Here is a 21,208-nt window from a genome sequence, read left to right as displayed (position 1 = left end):
CTTCTACCTCTTCCCCGCCCTGTAATTTTTGCAAGAGCCAGCTGTGAAAGGACATACACAGGAAATTCATAAAAGAAATTCAGATGGACAAAACTATGAAAAAAAAGTATGCTTCATTAGTGAATAAGGGCAAATATAGCTGAAAGCATTTTTCCCTTAGCAAACTGTAACAAAAATATATGACCCAATATTGGCAAAAGAGTACTGAAAGAACACTCCCATACATTACATATAGGTGTATAAATGGGTACAGAACTTCCTGGATGGCATTTGATAATTGTCAAACATCCTAAAAGTTTCTATGTCCTTTGACCTAGTAATCCTACTTTGGGGAATTTATCCAAAGAAAATAATTAAGGATTGAGTTATAAGATGTTCATACCAGCATTTCAATACAGAAAAATGGGAAATAACAGTCTGATTGGGAATTCATTCCTTTTCTGCTGTAATGAAAATTTGCAATAGGGGATTGCTTAAGTAAATTATTGTATATACATCCAGATGGTGGAGTACTGTGCAACCATTAAAAGTCATGTAGAAGAACATTTGACTGGAAAGAAAAATGCTCTTTGAATATTAAGAAGGTTATAAAAATAGTGTGTATTATGTGATCTCAATTTTAAAATTTTAAATTTTAAAATATTTTTTTTAATGTGGTTATATACTTGTATACGTAGAATGATAAAAAAAAAAAAAACTGAAGACATACTCAAAAATGTTAATAGTGTTTATCTTTGGATAGTGGAATAAAGTAATTGTAATTTTCCTCTTTGTTTTTTCTGTTATTTCCAGGTTTTCTACATTAACTGTATATTGCTTTCATATCATAAATAAAATTTAAAAGATCAGTGTAATTTTTAAACCTTTGGAGAAATGAATGTTGAAGAATGAAGGGAAGCCCCCAGCCCCTTACTAAGGATGTTTGGTTGGGGCATCTCTTGGTTTGTGAACTTCAGTCTTTAGGGATAGCTGGAATCCACCCTTTCAGCAAACAGAAAACAGTTCTCTGAATTGCTGGCTGTCAGCCAGCTAAAGAGGTGTAGAGTGGAGTAAGATGGGAGGAAAACAGTAAAAACCTGTCACTCCAGGGGATGAGGGGTTGGGGAAGGATTTTCCTCTCAAGGCTGAAGGATTCTAGAATCCTAATAGGCCTGCTGCTGAAAGCACGGTGTGTCTTTGTTTTTCTCTTCCGATTCTGCCCCAACCTTGAGGTGACCCTGTGTTACCTCTCCATGTTCTCAGATTGGAAGAGAGATTCTACCCACCCACCAAGTACCAAGCCCTTGCGGGGGGGGGGGGGGGGGTGCTCTTCCAGACTATAGTGATGAGTGTTTGCCTTTTGCCTCTTTCCTAATAAGGCTTCTCAGTAGGGCAAAAAAAAAAGTGGGAGTGGGGTTCCCCAGTGGGTCACTTTCCGCAATGAGAGCTTCTGTTCTGTTTGAGAGGTACTGTGTTAGGGGCCAGGACTCCTGGGGTCATAGATTTGCGGGGGTGGGTTAAAGGCCTGGGAACCTCAAGAGGCAGAAAGAGTGGTTCCAAGGAAATGAGGCGCCCCCTCCCCTACAACTGAGTCTGGGAGGGAAGGCTAGGCAGTGCGGTGGCGGGGTTTGGGCAAATGGGAGTGGGTTGCACTTTTCCTCTACCTTCAGGGCTGTAAGGGTGAGAGATGAGGGAGTAGGGAAGAGGAGGGGAGAGTTAGTGGGGTGGGACCCCCGAGATGTCAGGTGAGATTAGACTAGCAACCCATTTCTGAAACTCCAAAGGATTTGGGACACACATGGAGTCGGAGACTTCTATTGACATCTCGGAAGTTCTGAGCTCCGTGGCACGGCTTTGTGCCCTGGAGCCCCCAGACCGCGGTCCCCGGGTAGGGCCGGACGCGATCGGTTGCTGTGGCTCTAGGGGCGGTGGCCCAACGGCTGCTCCAATCAGCGCCCAGCAGAGGAATTGGGGCGTGGACAAGCCGGGGAAAAGTTACAGCAGATTACTGAGGCGGGGCGGGCGGGGGAGACCCGGAACCCAGCCCTATCGGGAAGTCGGCTCACAATCCCCGTCAGGGACTTCGGATGCGTCCCGCCGGAGAGCTCCAGGGCCAAAGGACCAATCGGGACCTAGCCGGCCCTCCAGGCCATGGCGCCCTCGGGGCTCCTTGTGACTGGCGCCTCCTTCGCCGCGTTCCGGGGGCTGCACTGGGGGCTGCAGCTGCTGCCCACGCCGGGACCTGCTGCCCAGAACCGCTGGAAGTGGCGCAACATCTGTGTCTCTCTGGTGCACAGCCTGCTCTCGGGGGCTGGGGCGCTGCTCGGGTGCGGGGCTTGGGGTTCCAGAGGCACTGGGGTGAGGGTGAGGGCGTGGAAGGCCGAAGTTAGAAGACCGGGCGGCCACCTTTAGAACTGAAGCGAGAGCTTGAGTCAGAGACTGGGGTGGAGGACGTGGATGGGTGGGAAGGAGTGCACAGTGGGAAAATGGGTCTGGGTCTTCGAGAGGCTGACCGTGGCTCCTCCATCTCCCACAGGTTGTCGCTGTACCCTCAGATGGCCGCCGACCCAATTAATGGCCACCCTCCCTGGGCCCTGGTGCTGGTGGCTGTGTCTGTGGGTGAGTTTGCAGGGAAGGCTGGGCCAGTGGGGCAACCGTCTAACCTCTAACCATAATTCCAGTTTTCCTTCCCCTCCCCCACAGGGGTTAAATGTTTCTGGAGGCTTTACTGAGGGCAACTAAAGAACTGGAAGAGGGGGCTGGAGATTTCTCTCTAGGCTGTGCACCAGATCTTGAGAAACCTAACCCTCCCACCCCATGCCCACAGGTTATTTCCTGGCAGATGGAGCTGACATGCTGTGGAACCAGACCTTGGGCCAGGCCTGGGAACTTCTCTGTCACCATTTGGTGGTGAGACTCTGAGGGGAGAGGCCAGACAGGAAGGGAGGCATGTCAGCCTGGGGTCCCCAATCTCTCTTCAGCTTTCTGTTCTCTGATTCCCACAGAGTCTCTGACCCTAGCTGGTGCTTGATCCTCACAATCTTAGGTGGAATTGAGGGAGGGGAGAAGTTGGACTGTTGGCCATAGCTGGACAGCTGGGAGTCTGGGCACTGCCTAAGGAGCTTGAATCCCCCACGGGTGTCCAGTTGATCACAGAGACATTGAATATGGAGCTTTTCTGACAAGGAGAAGCCCTGGTATAGAGTATGGGGATGGGGCATGAAAGCCCAGGAATGGCAGCTAGGGGGTACTGTGCGGATGCTGCAGCCTCAGGGTGAGACAGCCCCTGGGCCAAGGCTGCTTCCATCCTATGGAAGGGTTGTTTTAAGGCCTCTCTGGCCCCCAGGATAAAGGTAGGCATAAAGGTCAGGTGTTTGGGGGGGTGTCCCACAAAATGCTTGGGAGCCTCTTTCTTAAGGATTGGGAAATGGGGACATGGTGGGCAGCAGGTCATGGAAGGTCCTCTGACCCTGGTCCTCAGGTAGTGAGCTGTCTCAGCATCGCTGTTCTGTCTGGCCAGTTCGTGGGCTTCTCCGTGGTGTCTCTGCTGCTGGAGCTGAACTCTGCCTGTTTGCATCTGCGGAAGCTGCTACTGCTTTCTCACCAGGCCCCATCCCTGGCCTTCAGCGTGACAAGCTGGGCCACCCTGGCCACCCTGGCCCTCTTCCGCCTGGTACCACTGGGGTGGATGAGTCTGTGGCTGTTCCGGGAGCACCATCAGGTGCCTTTTTCTCTGGTTGTCCTTGGTGGAACTGGGCTGGTCATTGTGGGTGTCATGAGCATCACACTGGGTATCCGCATTCTGGTCAATGATGTTCTGCACTGTCGGCCCCACTCACCCATCCCTGGGCACAAGGAAACCAGGAGGACCAGGACATGTTGTGATGGTGAGCCTGTCACCAGGAACAATTTCACTGTCAGCCTGAAATACTAGAGAGAAACCACAGGCTCCTCTTCTGCTGGCCTTGTGGGAGATGGGGCCAGAGCAAGGAGATGGTGGTCTTCAGTGCACATTAGGGTATAGGATGGACTGGATTATCAGTACCTCAGTTCCTCTTCCAGCTAACTCACATCCCTCCCCCTTCCTAGGATTTAAGAAGAAATGCTGATGTTGGTTGATGGGTAAGAAATCAGGTTACTATTCACTGAATTCCACCATCAGATGACCACCCTTTCCAGCAAACAAACTCAAGAAACTTTGTACAGGCAAAGCTATTAATAAAGAGTGGCAGGAGGAATGAAGCTGGAAGAAACTGCCAATGGGAACAGAAACCCTTTGCTTTAGCAGAGGGACAGATGAGAGAAGGTGAAGTCCTACTAGAATCAGAGAGATGTGGTATGGAGGAGGTGGGATCAGAGGGAAGAGAGACCTCACCTATGACCAAATTCTGATTCTGGCAGTGGGAAGAGGGCACAGAGGTGCAATCTGTAACCAGTAGGGATGGACATGATAGTTGCCAAGAGACAGAATCTGGGCCACAGCAATTGCTGCTGATATTTCTGGTTCTCAAAGCCACACTATTGTGTTTGTACTTAACCCTAATCCTACTGTGTCCAGGCTTTATTTTTTTTTTTTTTTAGTATCTTCTGACCTTTTCAGAGAAAATACAGATTCTTGGAAGAATGTGCATGGGGCTAGACCTGTCTTCTAAGGACAGCACTGAAGTCCAGAGCCATAGAAGGGCCTCAAATACCCATTCTGGGTGCCCAGGGTAGATCTTCCCAAGCCCAGGCTTTCATGGAAGAATGAAAGCAGAGGCTGAGCAGGTGAGAGGAGGCTCGCACTGGCTGTAGAGGGGTAAAGGAATAGCTAACCCTTTTCTGGGATTCATTTGCTAGCTCTCCTTCCTCCCCTGAAGCTTCATTTTTTTCTACTGTAGTTTTTCTGCTGCAGTTTTTCTATTGTACAAGACCCTTCCCTTCTCAGTGAGAACATTCAGATTATGGAAAGTGTAGAGCAGATTAAAGTTGATATTCTCCTAAACAAGGGGCAGAAAGAGATAACCCTTAATCATCCACAGGAAAGATACATGAGCAAAAGCAAGAGACAGGAAGATTAAAAAAAAAAAAAAAAAAGGAATCTTGCTAAGAAGCTGAGACAGAGAAAGACAAAAAGGATGAGTGAAACAGACACCCATAGGCTGAGGGACAGACAGAGAGAAGGATTAATTGCATAGAGGAGACAGAGGCAAAGAGAGATTGAAGACAAGAGAGAAAGAGAAGCCTTGGCAGAAATATTGAGAAAGCCCACCTTAGATGCTGAGAGGAACCAAAATCATAGAATTGGTGAAATGGTCCTAAACAAAGAGGACAAGAAAAATAGAAATAAAGGCTGACAGGAAGAGTCCCCAAGGGTGGAAGGCACAGATAGTTTGGACAGTGAAATAGTGAGAGTGAGTGACAAGAAGGAACAACCAGGCTCAGGAGAGATGGAGGTAAGAGTGGCAGACAGAGAGATTAGCAGAGCGGGGGAAGAGAGAGGTGGAAACAGAGCCGAGGGGGGATTAGCCAGGGGAGCTGAGGAGCAGAAGAGCAGAAAGTGGAGGAGGCAGTCAGCAGAGATTCACCTACAGAAACGAGAAGCAGGAAATATGTCGAGTTGGAGGCAGGCAGAGGGACAAAGGACAAACAGCTACAGTGCAGAACACAAAGACAAAGCCTGACAGTAACTGATAGGCAGAGGCTGGTAGGAAGATGAGAAAAGTCAGAGTCAGGGATGTAAATTGAGATAGAAGAATAGGCGGAGAGACTGACGAGGGGAATCACAGAGGGGATGGGGGGGGTGAACAATTAAATAAATACCCAAAGGAAGGAGCAAAGAAAAGGAGGAAACACAGATGAAGAGAGAACAAATGAAACAATACAGATGTGAAAAAAAAGAGAGAGGAATTGTGAGAGATTTCCATCATAGAATCATAAAAACTGGGACACAAAGGAGGGGGAAAAAAACAGAGACAGGAAAACCAGGACAGTTGGAAGTAGATAAACACAGGCAGAAAATAAGGGCAAGGGTTTAAATGTAGTAAGACTTACACCCACGAAACAAAGGTATAGATGTTGAGATAGGGAAACAAAATAGGATTTAGTCAGAGAGTTTGTCCTTAATAGAAGTATTATCCTCAAAACTCAATTAGCCCTTAACAGAATGCCTTGAATAACAGAAATGTTGTCTATGTTGTGTTTTCAAATAAAAAGAAACATGACAAACCCCCATGAGAAATCTATTCCCTAAGTATGTGTTGAGGCCAATATTAATTTATTCAAAGTCATATACTTTTTCTTTTGCCACTGTCATAAATTCATGATTCAAGCAAGTACCCCTCTTTGTAACATTAGATAGTATCTATGAGGGCGCCCAAGAACTTGAACATTAGAAAAATATGGCTGTTTCTGCGGGTTAACTAGTAAAACTCAAAACGGAAGGGTCAGATTAGCCACCAGTGGGGTCAGGACATAAGTGGACCCCTGAAGAGTTCCTATCATGGTGACCCAGTGAAACTTCAGAAAGGCAGGACTGGATTGTGATTATAATCGAGTAAGTAGGAGTAGAATCAACTGGAGTGTTTCCAGATAAAGATGATGCACATCAAAGAACAATGGATAATCGGGACCCTGGAAGAGGGAAACTCAAATTGCAGAGGTTGGCAGATGCTACGTTTGGTACAAGTCTGGTCACTAAGTGGTGCTTAGTCAACCTTAGTGAAGTGGTCCTCAAAACTGACTCCATGCCTACAAAGCTACCTGCTGATGAATTTTTTGCCTTCCAGCATAGGGAAAGGGCTTTTCTGGATGGGGGATATTGATATCTTATGGTCTCGGAACACTATCCTGATTATAAATTAATAAATTGCTATGCAAATAATTGCCTCAGTCTCTCATGAGTGTGGTTACTTTGAGTCACTTTTCTTAGCTCCAGTGGTGTCCTGATTTACAATGCAATGCTGGATTGTGGAGGTTTTGCCTTGGGAAGTTTTCCTCTTAGCACTTAGCTCTTTTGACCTACAAAGCCCTAAAGAGTTCTAAGATCCTTGGCTATCAAAAAGCAAACCCCATGTATTCAGCAGAATGAACTTAGAGCAAGTGAGTGGATTCAGACAGTTTAGAATGATTTTCAGTGCCAAGGGTTGAAACCAAGAGACTTTTTTGGTAACCTAATCCTGAGTTAAGAAAATCCAAAAGAACTCTCTATAACTGAGTTGTCAAAACTTTATCGTATATAAAATCTGGATTTGTCAGTCTGAAAATTAGGAGTTCTTATTCTGCAAGAAACTGTGTGAGAAAAGTTACTATTTAAAAAGGAGCTCCTGTGTTGAAATTAAATGTTTGTTTACGATCATTAACTTGAAGTCATAGCATCCCTGGCTGAACATTCGTTGTGCTTCTACCATGTCAGGCAACTTTTATAAATTGTCACATTTAACACCACAAAACAAAGATTCATCCATCACTTAGATGAAAAAACGATGTTCAGAGAGGTTGAGTAATTTACTCAGGGTTTTTTACCTAGTTAGTGACAGGACCTGGAATTTAAATTCATATGTTTTTTCTGTCATGCTACCTGTGGCTGACATTTGCTAATTTTGCCTGCCCTGCAGTGTAAGGATTTTCTTTTGAAAACCACCCCTCTCTCACTGCCCACCCTGCCCCCTGCCCTGGCATGTGACTCAGGCCTAATCAATCAGAACACCATATCCTCTTTTGCTGAACTGAGCTCATGATGTAAGGAAAGACTGAGCCTCGGTGCCTTGACTTCTGCTGGAACTTTTGGCTAAAATGCACTCTATGTGTGCTGACCATGATAAGCCAGTAGGATGTGAGAGAGCTTCCCTGAACATGAAGTCAACACAGAAAAAGAAGACTCAAAAGATGGAGAGTGATTTCTAGCATAATTTGAGTTATCTGGATCAAGCTCCTGTGCCATTCAGCACCATTCAGTTACATGAGCCAAAAAAAGCTCCCAGATCTGCTTAGGTGAGTGTGAGTTGAGTTTTCACTTGTAGCAGTGAGTCCAAATTAACACATCACCTTCAAGACTATCCATTCTCACCATTTCATTTTGCAGAGAACTGAAGCCTAAGCAAATTAAGTGACTTATCCAAGCATATCCAGCTAGTTTGTAGCACAGCCAAAATTAAAATCCATGTCTTTGATCCAAGGCTCCTATTAATACACTATTGCCTCTTTCTTTGTAGAAAAGCTAAGGATGGAGACACTTCAAGGTAGAAAGGTAGGAGCCAGGTGACAACTAAAGATCAATCAAGTCAGATAAATTACCTCTGAAGTGGTATTTATAAGTCAGGATGTTTCAGTTTGAAAGCCAGACTTCAATTCACCTAGTATTGATTTCTGCACTTTTCAGGAATACAGCAACTGTGCAGGGCAGAAGTTCATTTCAGCTTTCCTCTGCAGACACGGATACCACTTAACTAGGTACTGTGGAACATGTTCTTTCCCTGCCTCTAATCTGGTGGGGCCAACACTCCATTTGTCATACCATCTGCAGGACCTGCATACAGAAATGATTCTCAGACTGAGTAAGCTCCTTCTACAGAGATAAGGAGGCAAGTCATAGAGGCTTCGGGAGTAGAAGAATGGGAGGTCATTCATGTTGTGCAGTATGGGAGACACTACAAAGGGCTCCCTGCCTACCACCACCTGCCCCCCCAAAAACAGACACTGGGGTAGTGTCTGGCATTCCAGATATAATAAATAATTTTACTGGATTGAGCTTTGCCCCCTCACTCTGGCTTGCCTGCCTGTGGCCTTAAGAGGACTCCTTCACGTCCTTGACCTTCACTGGTTGGCATTGCTAATCCTGGAGGCCGAGACCAGCATGGCAGCTCTCTGTGCCCCAAATCTCAGCTCAGGGCACTGCTAGAGGAGGACAGAGAAGCCTGCAGAATCAGCGTACTGCAAATTTCTGCTGTTGCATTGATTTAGACCTGTGCTGCTACCTAGCTATTCAACTGCTACCCTTAGCAGCTTGTCCAAACATCATTTTCTTCAGGCTCCTGCCCTTCCTCCCCCAACCCTGATTCTTTGTAGAATCCAAACACTTCCTCCCTGAAAACAAGCAGGAGTGGGCGCTGGAGAGATGGAAGAGATGGGGGGAGGGACACAGGGGCACAGTCTAGGGCAGCTATGGTAGCATTTCTTTGACATATGCTGAATCTTAAAAATTCCTATGAACTTTGCATTCTGCTTCAAAATCTACTTTTTTAATGTAAAATACCATTTGAAATCACTTAAAAGTTACAATACTTGATTTTTAAGTGTTTTTAACAAAATGTCAAGTGAAACTGTCAGTTTTACGATCTAAGAAAGATGTGCCATTTTATTCTGTGGCTCCATTTTATTTTTTTTTTATTTTTATTTTTGTTGTTGTTGTTTTTTCGTGACCGGCACTCAGCCAGTGAGTGCACTGGTCATTCCTATATAGGATCCGAACCCGCGGCGGGAGCGTCGCCACGCTGCCAGCGCAGCACTCTACCGAGTGCGCCACGGGCTCGGCCCCTGTGGCTCCATTTTATCACTGGCACACTTCACTTTTCTTTATTCTCCTTCCAGCAAATATTTGTAAAGAGCCTCCTGTGTGCCAAGCACATAGCACAAGGTATAATAGCGAGCAAATGTGCCAGAGCTCTGGCCCCAGGGACCCTGCAGTCAGGATTTTGTTAAAGCGGGAAATTGAGAAGTAGGAGTCATTTAGAGGGGGAAAATCAGAGGTGATGGAGGTAGAAACAAGTCATCCAAGGACCAATAGCCTGAGAACAAAGAGCCAATGTATAGAGGATGGGATTCTGACATGATGTTGCCTTCTGACATCCAAGGAGTTGTCCAGAACCTGACTCATGATCTTCCCTCCCCAAACTGCACCCTTTCCAGTATTCTCCCAGTCTGTGCATAGTACCACCATCAACTCATTTTGTGAGTCAGGACTTAGGAATCATTATAGAGCTATACCACCCTACCTCCCACCCCATACACAAACATCCAGTTAATCAGCAGGTTCAGAATGGCTTTCAAGGTAGAAAGCTAAGTTACATTCACCCATTCCTTTCCCTCTTTGCTGTCCCATCCTGGTGTAAATCACCTTCATCTCTAACCTGGTTGACATAATGATGACCTCATAGCTATTCTCCACAGACCAGCCAGTCTGTGATTGTTAAAATGAAAATCTGATCATGTCATTTCCCTGCTTGATACTATCTAGTGGCTCCTCTCTCTCTCTCTCTCTCTCTCTCTCTCTCTCTCTCTCTCTCTCTCTCTCTCTCTCTCTGGCAGCTAGCTGGTATGGGGATCCGAACCCTTGACCTTGGTGTAACCAACTGGTCTAACTGGCCCGCCCCCTCCTCCTTCTTATGATAAAGGCAGAACTCAATACAGTGGGACCTCCATATGCACACATCCCACGAATTCAACCAACAGTGGATCCAAAATACAGTATTTGGGCTATCTGGTTAGCTCAGCTGGTTAGAGTGCTGCTTTGTAACACCAAGGTCAAGGGTTCAGATCCCTGTACTGGCCAGCCACCAAAAAAAAAAACAAAAAAAAAAACCAGTTTTGCAGAATGTGGAACCTGTGGATACAGAGGACTGACTATATGACATGTAGGGTTGTGAATGGTCCCCTCTAGTCTACTCTCCAGACTCATGGTGCTTTCTGCTTCACTGTTTGTGTGAACTTATTCAGTTTATTAAACATGCCATGCTTGTTCCTTTCTTGGGGTCTTGCAAAGGCAGTGCTGAATGCCTGTTTGGCTTTCCTCTCCTCCTACTCTGCTCCCTTGTCTTATTCTCATTCTTTTTTTTTTTTTTAGAAAAAACATTTTTCTTTTTTCTTTCTTTCTCTCTTCTTCTTCTTCTTCTTCTTCTTCTTCTTCTTCTTCTTCTTCTTCTTCTTCTTCTTCTTCTTCTTCTTCTTTTTTTTGTAACTGGCTGGTATAGAGATCCAAACCTATGACCTTGGTGTTATCAGCACCACACTCTCACTAACTGAGCTAACCGGCCAGCCCCATTCTCATTCTTTAGTGCTCATTTCCAACATCTCTTTCTCCAAAGAAACTTCCCTGACCCTCTCCCCACAATTAGGCCAAATCTCTCTGTACTTCTCATTGGAAGCACTTATTAAAACTTTAACTGAAAACCAATTATGGGCATTTGAGGAAAGCCCCTAACATGAAATAAATAGAAAAACAGAAAAACACCGACAAAGCAAAGACTATGCATGGGGAATAAAACTTCAGAAAAGCTCTTATTATTTTCCTCAAAAAAACAAGGGAATATATTGCAAACACGAAACGAGAACATGATACCACCAAAAGAAGCATTCAGAAGAAATTCTGAGTAGTTGGAAATTAAAAGCGTGATACTAGAAATAAAAAAAAAATTAATGAAAGAGTTGGAAGATAAAGTTGAAAAATTCTCCCAGGGGTTGGCTATTTAGCTCAGTTGCTTAGAGCACTGCGTTATAACACCAAAGTCAAAGGTTTGGGTCCGCATACTGTTTTTTGAGCCACACACACACACAAAAAAAAGAAAAAAGAAAAAAAATCTCTTAAAAAGAAGAGTAAAATAGGCCGGCCCGTGGCTCACTCGGTAGAGTGCGGTGCTGATAACACCAAGGCCATTGGTTTGGATCCTATATAGGGATGGCCAGTTTGCTCACAGGCTGAGCATGGTGCTGACAACACCAAGCCAAGGGTTGAGATCCCCTTACCAGTCATCTTTAAAAAAAAAAAAAAAAAAAAAAAGAAGAGTAAAATGACAGAGATAGAATTACAAGAGAAAAGATGAGACGATCATGGAACCAGTCCTGGAGACCCAACATCACAATAACAGGAGACCCAGAAAGAGAAAACTGAGAAACAAAAGGAAAGGAAATCATCAATTAAATAATGAAATATCAGTTGGTTAGAGTGCGGTGTTGATAACACCAAGGTCAAGGGTTCAGATCCCCTTACTGGCCAGCTGCCCATACATAAAGAAATAAAGAACTAAAATTTCTCAAAACCAAAGGACATGAATTGCCAGACTGAAGTGTCCGTGAAATGCCCGGAATGATCAAAGTGTTCGTGAAATGCCCAGAACAGTGAAAGAAAATAGATGCACATCAAGCAACATCATAGTAGGACAGAACTGAGGTTGCCATGGGTGGGAAAGGGAGAGAGGTGGAGGGAAAAGGAGGAATTGGTAAAGGCCCACGAAAATTAATTACATTGTATAATGAGGAATATATTAATTATCCTGATTTGAACATCACATATTGCACACTGGTATTGATATTCAATGCTGTACCCCACAGACATCTACAACCAACTATGTTCAAAAAAAAAAAAAAAACCCAACATAGTGAAATTTTAGAATGCTGAGGTTAATGTTCCAGAGGGGAGGGAAAAGTTATATACAAATATCTAGTATTGAAATGACTTTGGGCTTCCTAACACCACACTGGAAACTAAAAGGCAATGGAGCAATGCCACCAAAAATCTGAAGGAAAGCCATTTCAAACAAGAATCTGATTCCCAGCCAACTATCAATCAAGTGTGAGGGTTGAATAAAGACATTGTCAGACATGCAAAGTCTCGAACAAATTTATCTTCCATGCACCCTTTTCAGAGTTCGCCAAGAAAGAGGAAGACACAGATCCAGAAAGCAGGACAGTCAGCACAGAAGAGAAGAAAGAGACTTCCCAGGAAGATGGTGAAGGCGGGTTCTAGGAAGAAGCTGTATACCAAACAGAGAAGGAAACTGGTACACACCGCTACAGGCCAGGAAGCTCCAGGAAATACTTTTTTGGGGGGGTGTGGGGAGAAAGGGGGGTGAAATCAATAAACCACCTAATGTGTCTGAACATTTTTTAAAAGAATTAAAAACTAGTCAAGAACCAGGAGTAACTGGCAATGAGTCCATAGAAAACTAAGAAAATACAGCTATTAATTACAGGCAAAACAACATTTAGGGAAGGAATGTAATCATAGTTTACTACATGAATGAGCTCTGAATCCATGGATTCCATTTGTACAGAAAGATATTATAGTAAAGTGGCTAAGATCACTTGGATTTAAATCCCAGATCTGCCACTTACTTATTAGCTGTGTGGTCTTGGGCTAGTTATTTGACCTGTAAGCCCCAGGGACCCCATCTGTGCACTAGAATGACAAAAACAGAATTATTGTGAGAATTAAATGAATTCATATGTGTAAATGTTCTTAGAACAGTGCCTGACACAAAGTAAATGCTATATAAGGGTGAGATATTATTATTGCAAGCAATTTATGCAAACATGGCGTTTTAGTACATTTTGTGCTGCTATAACAGAAATACCTGAAACTGGGTAATTTATAAGGAAAAGAGGTTTATTTGGCTTATGATTCTGGGACAGCTGCATCTGGCACGGAACTCAGGCTGCTTTACTCATGGTGGAAAGCGGCACATACAAGCAGATCACATGGTGAGAGGAAGCAAGAGAAAGAGAGAAGGTGCCAGGGTCTATTGAACAACCAGCTCTCGTGGGAACTAATAGAGCCGAGATCTCACTCATTAATCCCCCTTCCCCCAGGGAGAGCATTAATCCATTCATGAGGGATTCGCCCCCATGACTCAATCAGTTTCCCACACTGCCACTCTGGGGATCAAATTTCGGCACACAACACATCCAAACTCCATCACATGGGTTTTTAATCTCATCAAAATTACAATATAACCATAGTGGGAAGAGAGGGTATTGGGAAGGGTGTGCATGTGTACGGGAGGCTAGGGAGTGAGTTGGGTTTCTATTTTCTTTTGGGGGGGGCTGGCTGGTAAAGGGATCCGAACCCTTGACCTTGGTGTTATAATACCATGCTCTAACCAGCTGAGCTAACCAGCCAGCCCTGGATCTCCATTTTCTATAGGGTAAGGTGAGTAGATAATGCCTAAAAGTGAAAAGTCAAAAAATAGCAATACAAGCTTATTACTTGGAAATAGTATGCCGAATATGGAAATAAATTGAAATACAATATGGAAATAAATACCAAAATAATCGGCTAAAATTAGTGAAAGTGGTTTCTTTTGGGGAGGAGGAAGAGTAAGCTACTGTTCTTTGTAACAAATCTTTGTAACAAATTCTACAAAACTATATAACTTTGTAAAAACTAAAACTAAAAACATTAATTATACAACTAGATATTCAATGTTCATCGTTGCATGTAGAATGCAACCTTCCAACAGATAGAGCCTAGGTCTGGTCTGCTCTCCTCTGTATTTTGGCACCCGACAAGTGTACATTAAATCTTCTTTTTTTGCCAAATTTTGCTTTATGTGTGTGCGTGTCTTAACTCAATTTTATTTATATTTATTCTGGGGGTGGTACGGTGTGTTGTTTCAATACATGTGCATCTTGCGCAATGATTCATTTACGGTAGGTAGCATAGTTTTGTCCCCATTAGTTCACACCTTATCTTCCCTCCGACTCCCACCTCTCTCTGGTAACTATTATTCTATTCTCTACTTTTTCTTTTTTAAAACAAACAAAGATTAATATGCTTATTGCAAAAAGAACTCTTAAAAATGAATTAGAAAAATCTAAGCTGAAATTTGGTGAAGGACATGAGCAGATACACACCAAAGAAATACACATGGTTAATAAGTACATTCTAGGATCCGGTTGCAGGGAGGGGCAGGGATGTCCCCCGGCCCTCTTCTCCCAGGGCCCCCCGGGTGTCGGGCTGGCCTCTGCCGCTGGCCTGGATGTGCCTAAATCTTTGTAGAAGGAAATCTTTAGGGGCATGTATGCTTTGGAAAGACTTTCTGCATTGAATGGGAATTTGGACAAGATAATGTTTGATGTCCCTGCTGGTCTGTGAATCTAATCTTCTTTCTTTCTCATCTGAATTTCTCTTAACCCTCTTGTTCCTGTCCAAATTCTTGCCTTTCGGGCCGGCCCATGGCTCACTCGGGAGAGTGTGGTGCTGATAACACCAAGGCTGCGGGATCGGATCCCATACAGGGATGGCCGGTTCGCTCACTGGGTGAGCGTGGTGATGACAACACCAAGTCAAGGGTTAAGATCCCCTTACCGGTCATCTTTTAAAAAAAAACAAAAAAAAACCCCAAATTCTTGCCTTTCTTTTATGCCTAAATTTTCAAATGAGTGGTCTATTGCCTCCATTGCTTCATGACACTCCTGGAGAGACAACCTGGAACCTTCCTCTCCTGTTACTTTTCTGAAGCTGCTCTTATAGGTTGGAGAATTCTTTCTTGCCAAGCTCATGGCTTTCTCGATCTTTCTCTACCTCTTGTAGCATCTAACAGGGCAGAGGCCTTCCTTTTCTTGAAGCTCTTCCTTCCTGTGGGCCTCTCCCAACCTCTCCAGCTGTTCCTTCCCTGGCTTTTCCTGGTCTCCTCCTGTCCCTGACTGTGTGTGCCTCAAGCCTTCCTCCTCTGCTTTCCCCTTATTTTTTCTTCAGTGAGTTCACTCCTTCTCATGGCTTTAGGATCATCTTCAGTCTGATATTTCAGCCTCCTGCCTGAGCTCCTGGCTTGCCACTTGTGGATTACGAGCCAGAGGTCACCTTCATTTGTATGACCTACAGTCAACTCCAAGTCCTGTTTTATACTCCTCAGACAATGGGAAAACCAGTTTGGCTGCAATGAATGGTTCATAATAATGGTGGATAATATTTTCTGTTCAGGTCTTTTCCTGAACAGAAAGAGATCATTTAAGGTCTCTTAAGAGACCTTAACAGAAGCTCCCAATTCTTTTTTTTTGTGTGTGTGTGTGTCATTTTTTGTGACCGGCCACACCACGCTCAGCCAGTGAGCGCACCAGCCATCCTTATATAGGATCTGAACCCGCGGCGGGAGCACTGCTGCGCTCCCAGCGCCGCACTCTCCTGAGTGCGCCACAGGGTCGGCCCAAAGCTCCCAATTCTTTAAGCCTTAGTTCTTCATTTGTAAATTCATTTACACAATTAGATTCTGGCTTTAAAAAAGCTTGGAAATTAGTGGCAAATAAGATAACGTCCAAACTCTGCTTGGAATTCAAGATCACCTATAATTTGGTTCAAATTTTCCCATCCAACATCATCTATGCTTCTTAGCATGGATATAGAAGATGATAGCAGCACAGCAGCATGGTTAAGAACATGAGCTCTGAGACAGTTGCTTGCCATGGGACGGAGACTCCATGATTTACTGTCTATGGGGCCTTGAGCAAGTGGCTCAGCTTCTCTGAGCTTCAGTTTCCTCATCTATGATATGAGGCCAATAATAGTACCTACCTCACTGAATTATTATGACAGTTAAAGGAACAAATGGATTTAAAGTTGTTGGAGAGAAGCTGGCACATAGTTCATGTGATTATCCATGTGACCCAAAGCACTCAACCTTTTTGATCCTGGGTTTCTCCTAAGTAAAATGGGAATAATAATAGTACCTACTTTGTAAGATTGTTTTCATGATTAACTAAGCTTATTTCTTTATTAATTAACTTTTTATGTTGAAATAATCTGAGACTCACATGAAAGTTGTAAAAATAGCACAGAAACCATAAAGAAAAACACAGACAAACGAAATAGAACTGAGAGTTTCAAAACAAATAAATGGTCAGTTCCATTTTTGGTAAAGGAGACAAGACAATTTAGGGGAAATAATAGTCTTTTCAACAAATGGTGCTGGTCAACAGATATCTACATGCAAAAGAAAAAATTTGGACCCCTCCCTTACACCATACACAAAAATTAACTCAATGTGAATCTTAGACCTACGAGTAAGAGCTAAAACTATGAAAATTGTAGAAGAAAACATAAGAGTACCTCTTTCTGACTTGAGTTAGGTGATGATTTCTAAGATCTGACACCAAAATCTTAAGTGATTAAAGAGTAGGTTGACAAGTTGTACTTTATCCAAGTTAGAAACGTTTGTGCTTCAAAGGACATCATCAAGAAAGTGAAAAGATGGGGCCGGCCCATGGCTCACTTGGGAGAGTGTGGTGCTGATAACACCAAGGCCACAGGTTCCAATCCCATATAGGGATGGCTGGTTAGCTCACTGGTGAGTGTGGTGCTGACACCAAGTCAAGGGTTAAGATCTCCTTACTGGTTATCTTTAACAAAAAAAAAAAGAAAGAAAGAAAGTGAAAAGATTCCATACAGAATGGGAGAAAAGTTTTGCAAATCATATATCTGATGAAGGACTTGTATGTAGAATATATAAAGAACACCTATAATAATAACAGGACAACCAATTTAAAAATGGGCAAAGGATCTGAACAGACATTTCTCTAAAGAAGATATACATGTTACAACAAGCATGAACCTCAAAAAGTTATGCTAAGTAAAAGAAACCAGTAACAAAAGACCATACACTATTCTATGATACCATTTATATGAAATGTTGAGAACAGGTGAATCTATAGAGACAGAAAATCGGTTGGTAGTTGCCAAGGGCTAAGGTATAAGGAGGTGGGAGGAAATGGGCAGTGAGTGCCAGTAGGTACAAGGCATCTTTATGGGATGAAAATATTCTGGAACTAAATAGTGGTAGTAATCGTACAACTCTGTAAATATACTAAAAATCATTGAATTGTACACTTTAAACAAGTGAACTTCATGAAATGCAAATTATATCTCAGTAATGCTGTTTAGAAAAGTACAGAAAATTCCTGTGTAAACTTCGCCCAGCTTGAGAAATTCTTACATAACCATAGTATAGCAATCAAACCAGGAAAGTGACACTGGTTGAATGTTACTAAGAAATTACAGATCATGTTAGGATTTCACCAGGGCTTAGAGCAATATCTGGCACATAGAAAACCTTATATAGGTGGTAAGGACTTCACTACATTGACGACGATGGAGATGCTGATGCTGCTGGACTTTCTTCCACAGCCATGTTGATTTTTAGAGCATGCCATGTTTTGTTCTAAATTGTAACTCTAGCAATTTCCAACACTTGACATTCCTTATTCCTTCCCCTTCCTTTACCCCTATCAAATCCTTTACATTCGCCCGTCTCCGTGAAATTTTGAATTCTCCTCTCCCTTCTTTGACTGTATGAACCTCTGCACCAGCCAGCCCTTGCCTGGACTCTCCTTTGAGTTTTTCTCTAATTATTTTACTTTTGGGTCCTAAATTCCAGACTACGTTGAGTGGCCGTATGGGCTACAATTCCTCTGCATCCTCCGCAATATACTTGGTGGGAGTTTGAACAAACTTATCTGTTGACTAAGTCATATTCAAAGTTGCTACCAGAAACAGAGTCATAAAGGTTGAGCAAGAGGGGCTAGCTGGTTAGCTCCCTTGGTTACAGCATGGTGTTGGTAACACTAAGGTCAAAGGTTCAGATCCCCATACCAGCCAGCCACCCTCGCCCCCCCAAAAAAAGATGAGCAAGAGGGGTGGGAAGTGAAACAAGGATGGCAGATGGAGAGCATCTGAGGCAGCAAGACAGAGGCAATCAAGAAGCATCTATACGGTGTTCACTATACACTCTACGGCGAATAATTGCCACAGAGAGAAAAGAGAAATGGGGAGGGAGGGGGAAAAGACACCCACCAATGGAGTTCCCCATGGCCTCTTCTACTTTTCCAGATTCACTAACTCCTCCTGCAAAGTCAGGGTAAATGCCCTGCCCCCGAACTCCCATTCCACCGCATTGTAAGAGCCTGTGTTCTTGTCTGCCTTCCAGCTACCCTGTGAACACCATGTTTGTCTTTTTCTCTATCATATCCCCAACCATTGGAACATAGTAGGCACTCAATTGATGGTCGAATGAATGCATGCGTGAGCAAAGGACTGATTGACTCGGAGCTGGTAGGGCATCTCAAGTCTACGTTTATGAGAATAGACCCAAAACGATGTGCGATTTTTTTTTTTTTTTTTTCCGTGACCGGCGCTCAGCCAGGGAGTGCACCGCTCATCCTTATATAGGATCTGAACCCGCGGCGGCGGGAGCGTCGCCGCGCTGCTAGCGCAGCACGCTACCGAGTGCGCCACGGGCTCAGCCCACGATGTGCGATTTTGACAAATTTATTAAAACTCTGGAGTCTTCAGGGTGTCGCGATGAGACGCCAGTAACCAAGGCAATGGGTCTGCTAGAGCGCCCCAGAGGGAGAGTCGGAAACGCGAGAGGCGGGGCTTGAACCTCCTCTGACCACACCTCCTCTCGGTCAGACCCTTTCCACCTAGGGTCCCGCCCCCTCCGGCGCGGTATACAACTCTAATTGGTGATCTCGCTAATCCATCTGAGCACACAGGCGCTTATTGGATCAACTGCTGAGAACCGCGGTTGCGCACTTTCCGGCGTTGGGAACGCGGAGCGGACGTAGGCTTGCCGCCATTGCGCTGCGGACAAAGCTGTCGTCTGTGTGAGTGGCTTTGGGGTTCGTGGCGGGCTTTCAAGGCCCCGCTGCGGGGAGCGTGGTGGCGTCAGGCTAAGCGGCCAGAAGGGTTGGACCGGGACGGGCTGGGATGCACTCTTAGCGAGGCGAGGCTGCAGGCCCGGGGTTTTCGGGCGCGTTCCTACTGCGCCTCCGGTAGGCCCGGGCCTTGTTGCTCGTTAATTTTTGTCACCGCTGCTCCTCAGATTCTCCCGGCATGGCCGGAGTATTTCCTTACCGAGGGCCGGGTAACCCGGTGCCCGGCCCTCTCGCCCCGCTCCCGGACTACATGTCGGAAGAGAAGCTGCAGGAGAAAGGTGAGGAACGAGCGTCGGGGCGGCGCGCGCGGGCCGGGAGGCGGGATAGGCGTGCGCGCGCGCGAGGGGGTTTGACCCCTTCTCCCTGTTTTGACAGTCAGTAGGTGACAGCTCCCTTGTTAGCCCCATTTGCTTTTAAATGTATTCAAGTCATTTAAAATGCCAATTATTCGAAAGCGCTGATCCAATGGGGACACAATAGCTATGGAGACAGAATTCCACCCCTTACAGGGTTTAAATTGCAACGATGGAGGTAAACAATAAAAAACTTTAAGTTCTGCAACGAAAATGTCAGGTAGTGCTAAATGCGATGAAGGAAAAAATATAACAGGGAGAGAGAGAATTGGCAGGAAGTCCTCCTTTCTGCTGGATGCCTGCTCCTCCCTCACACACCCTGACAGGACCTTACCCTAGGGCAGGAAGTGGGGATGATTAGGCTAAGGGCGTGCAGCCCTGTAAACTGAGGTCTTTTTGTAGCCCGAAAATGGCAGCAATTGCAGGCCAAGCGCTATGCAGAAAAGCGAAAGTTTGGATTTGTGGATGCCCAAAAGGAAGACATGCCCCCAGAACATGTCAGGAAGATCATTCGAGACCATGGAGACATGACCAATAGGAAGTTTCGCCATGACAAAAGGGTCTACTTGGGGTAAGGAACATCTTGGAATAATTTCATTTGGAGTTTGGTCCCTTTCCCTTTTCACCGTCCCATGGGTTGTAGTCCTGGATAGAGGGTCTTTCATTTTGTGACAGGACTCTGTTTTGACTGCCCATTTTGGTGGTTGTAGGAGAAAGGATAAAACCAGTAGGACTCTGTGAAAATTTTCAGATCTTCCAGTTGTGCAATTTATTGCCCTGATTTCTTTCCCTGATCTAGGACTGGCACTTTAGTTTGTTCTGTTGATGTTATAAGATGTCCCTCTCATTGAATGGGTCAAAGCCCAGAGTGGGACACTTTATGGATTCTGGCTGCCTGTAACTACTCAGTGACCAGAATTCTGAGGTTTGGGGTATTTAACTCATGAGGTCTCTATACTCTTGTTTTTTTGTGGCCCTAAGCTAGGTGAATACAGGTGCAAATGTCTTAGCAGATCCCTGTTGCATTTGGACACTGAAGTGTTAGTCACTTAATCAGCTAGTCTAAGACAGCACATGGAAGTTTTGTTTATTTCAAAAATATGTTTTTGAAAGCTGTGTTAGGTGCTAGGGATATAGCAGTGAAGGGGCAGTAATGATCCTTTTTCTCCTTTTTGGAGAAAGTGGAATGATAAACATGAGACAATACAACAAAATATTACTGTTATTTATGGGAAGGTGCAGAGCAAATAGAATGTGAGACAGCCTAAAAGCTGTCTTCTGAGGGATAGCTAATGATTTAGAGAGGCTGATAGCCAGTATTGTGGGACTGTGAAATTTAAGAGGAAGAGTGGGATAAGGTGACATTAGAGAGGGGGAGGCAGGCAGGGTTCTTGGTCATGGAGGGCCTTTGTGTTAAGTTTGGGAATTTGGGCTATTAGGCAGGATTTTCTGTGAAACATGGTAATGTGATAATCAGG

The 21,208-nt window shown here is 44.5% G+C and overlaps 2 protein-coding genes across 2 annotated transcripts in view; both read left to right on the top strand.

The window, feature by feature from the left end:
* The first annotated feature begins 2,099 nt into the window (after window positions 1-2,099).
* On the top strand, window positions 2,100-5,730 carry TLCD2 (TLC domain containing 2). The gene is made up of 4 exons (XM_063111660.1): window positions 2,100-2,306; window positions 2,516-2,598; window positions 2,807-2,889; window positions 3,461-5,730. The coding sequence occupies exons 1-4, from the start codon at window positions 2,131-2,133 to the stop codon at window positions 3,911-3,913; spliced, it is 795 nt and encodes a 264-aa protein (XP_062967730.1). The 5' UTR covers window positions 2,100-2,130; the 3' UTR covers window positions 3,914-5,730.
* Window positions 5,731-19,269: 13,539 nt separating this feature from the next.
* Window positions 19,270-21,208, top strand: part of PRPF8 (pre-mRNA processing factor 8) — a 32,019-nt gene continuing 30,080 nt past the window's right edge. The window contains exons 1-3 of the mRNA XM_063109281.1: window positions 19,270-19,326; window positions 19,545-19,655; window positions 20,133-20,301. Coding sequence (XP_062965351.1) covers window positions 19,556-19,655; window positions 20,133-20,301 — 269 coding nt within the window. The 5' untranslated portion in view covers window positions 19,270-19,326; window positions 19,545-19,555. The remainder of the gene's footprint in view (window positions 19,327-19,544; window positions 19,656-20,132; window positions 20,302-21,208) is intronic.

The sequence above is a fragment of the Cynocephalus volans genome, chromosome 10, assembly GCF_027409185.1.
Source record: "Cynocephalus volans isolate mCynVol1 chromosome 10, mCynVol1.pri, whole genome shotgun sequence".
NCBI classification, from domain to species: Eukaryota; Metazoa; Chordata; class Mammalia; order Dermoptera; family Cynocephalidae; genus Cynocephalus; species Cynocephalus volans.
This window is presented reverse-complemented; position numbering and strand designations above follow the sequence as displayed.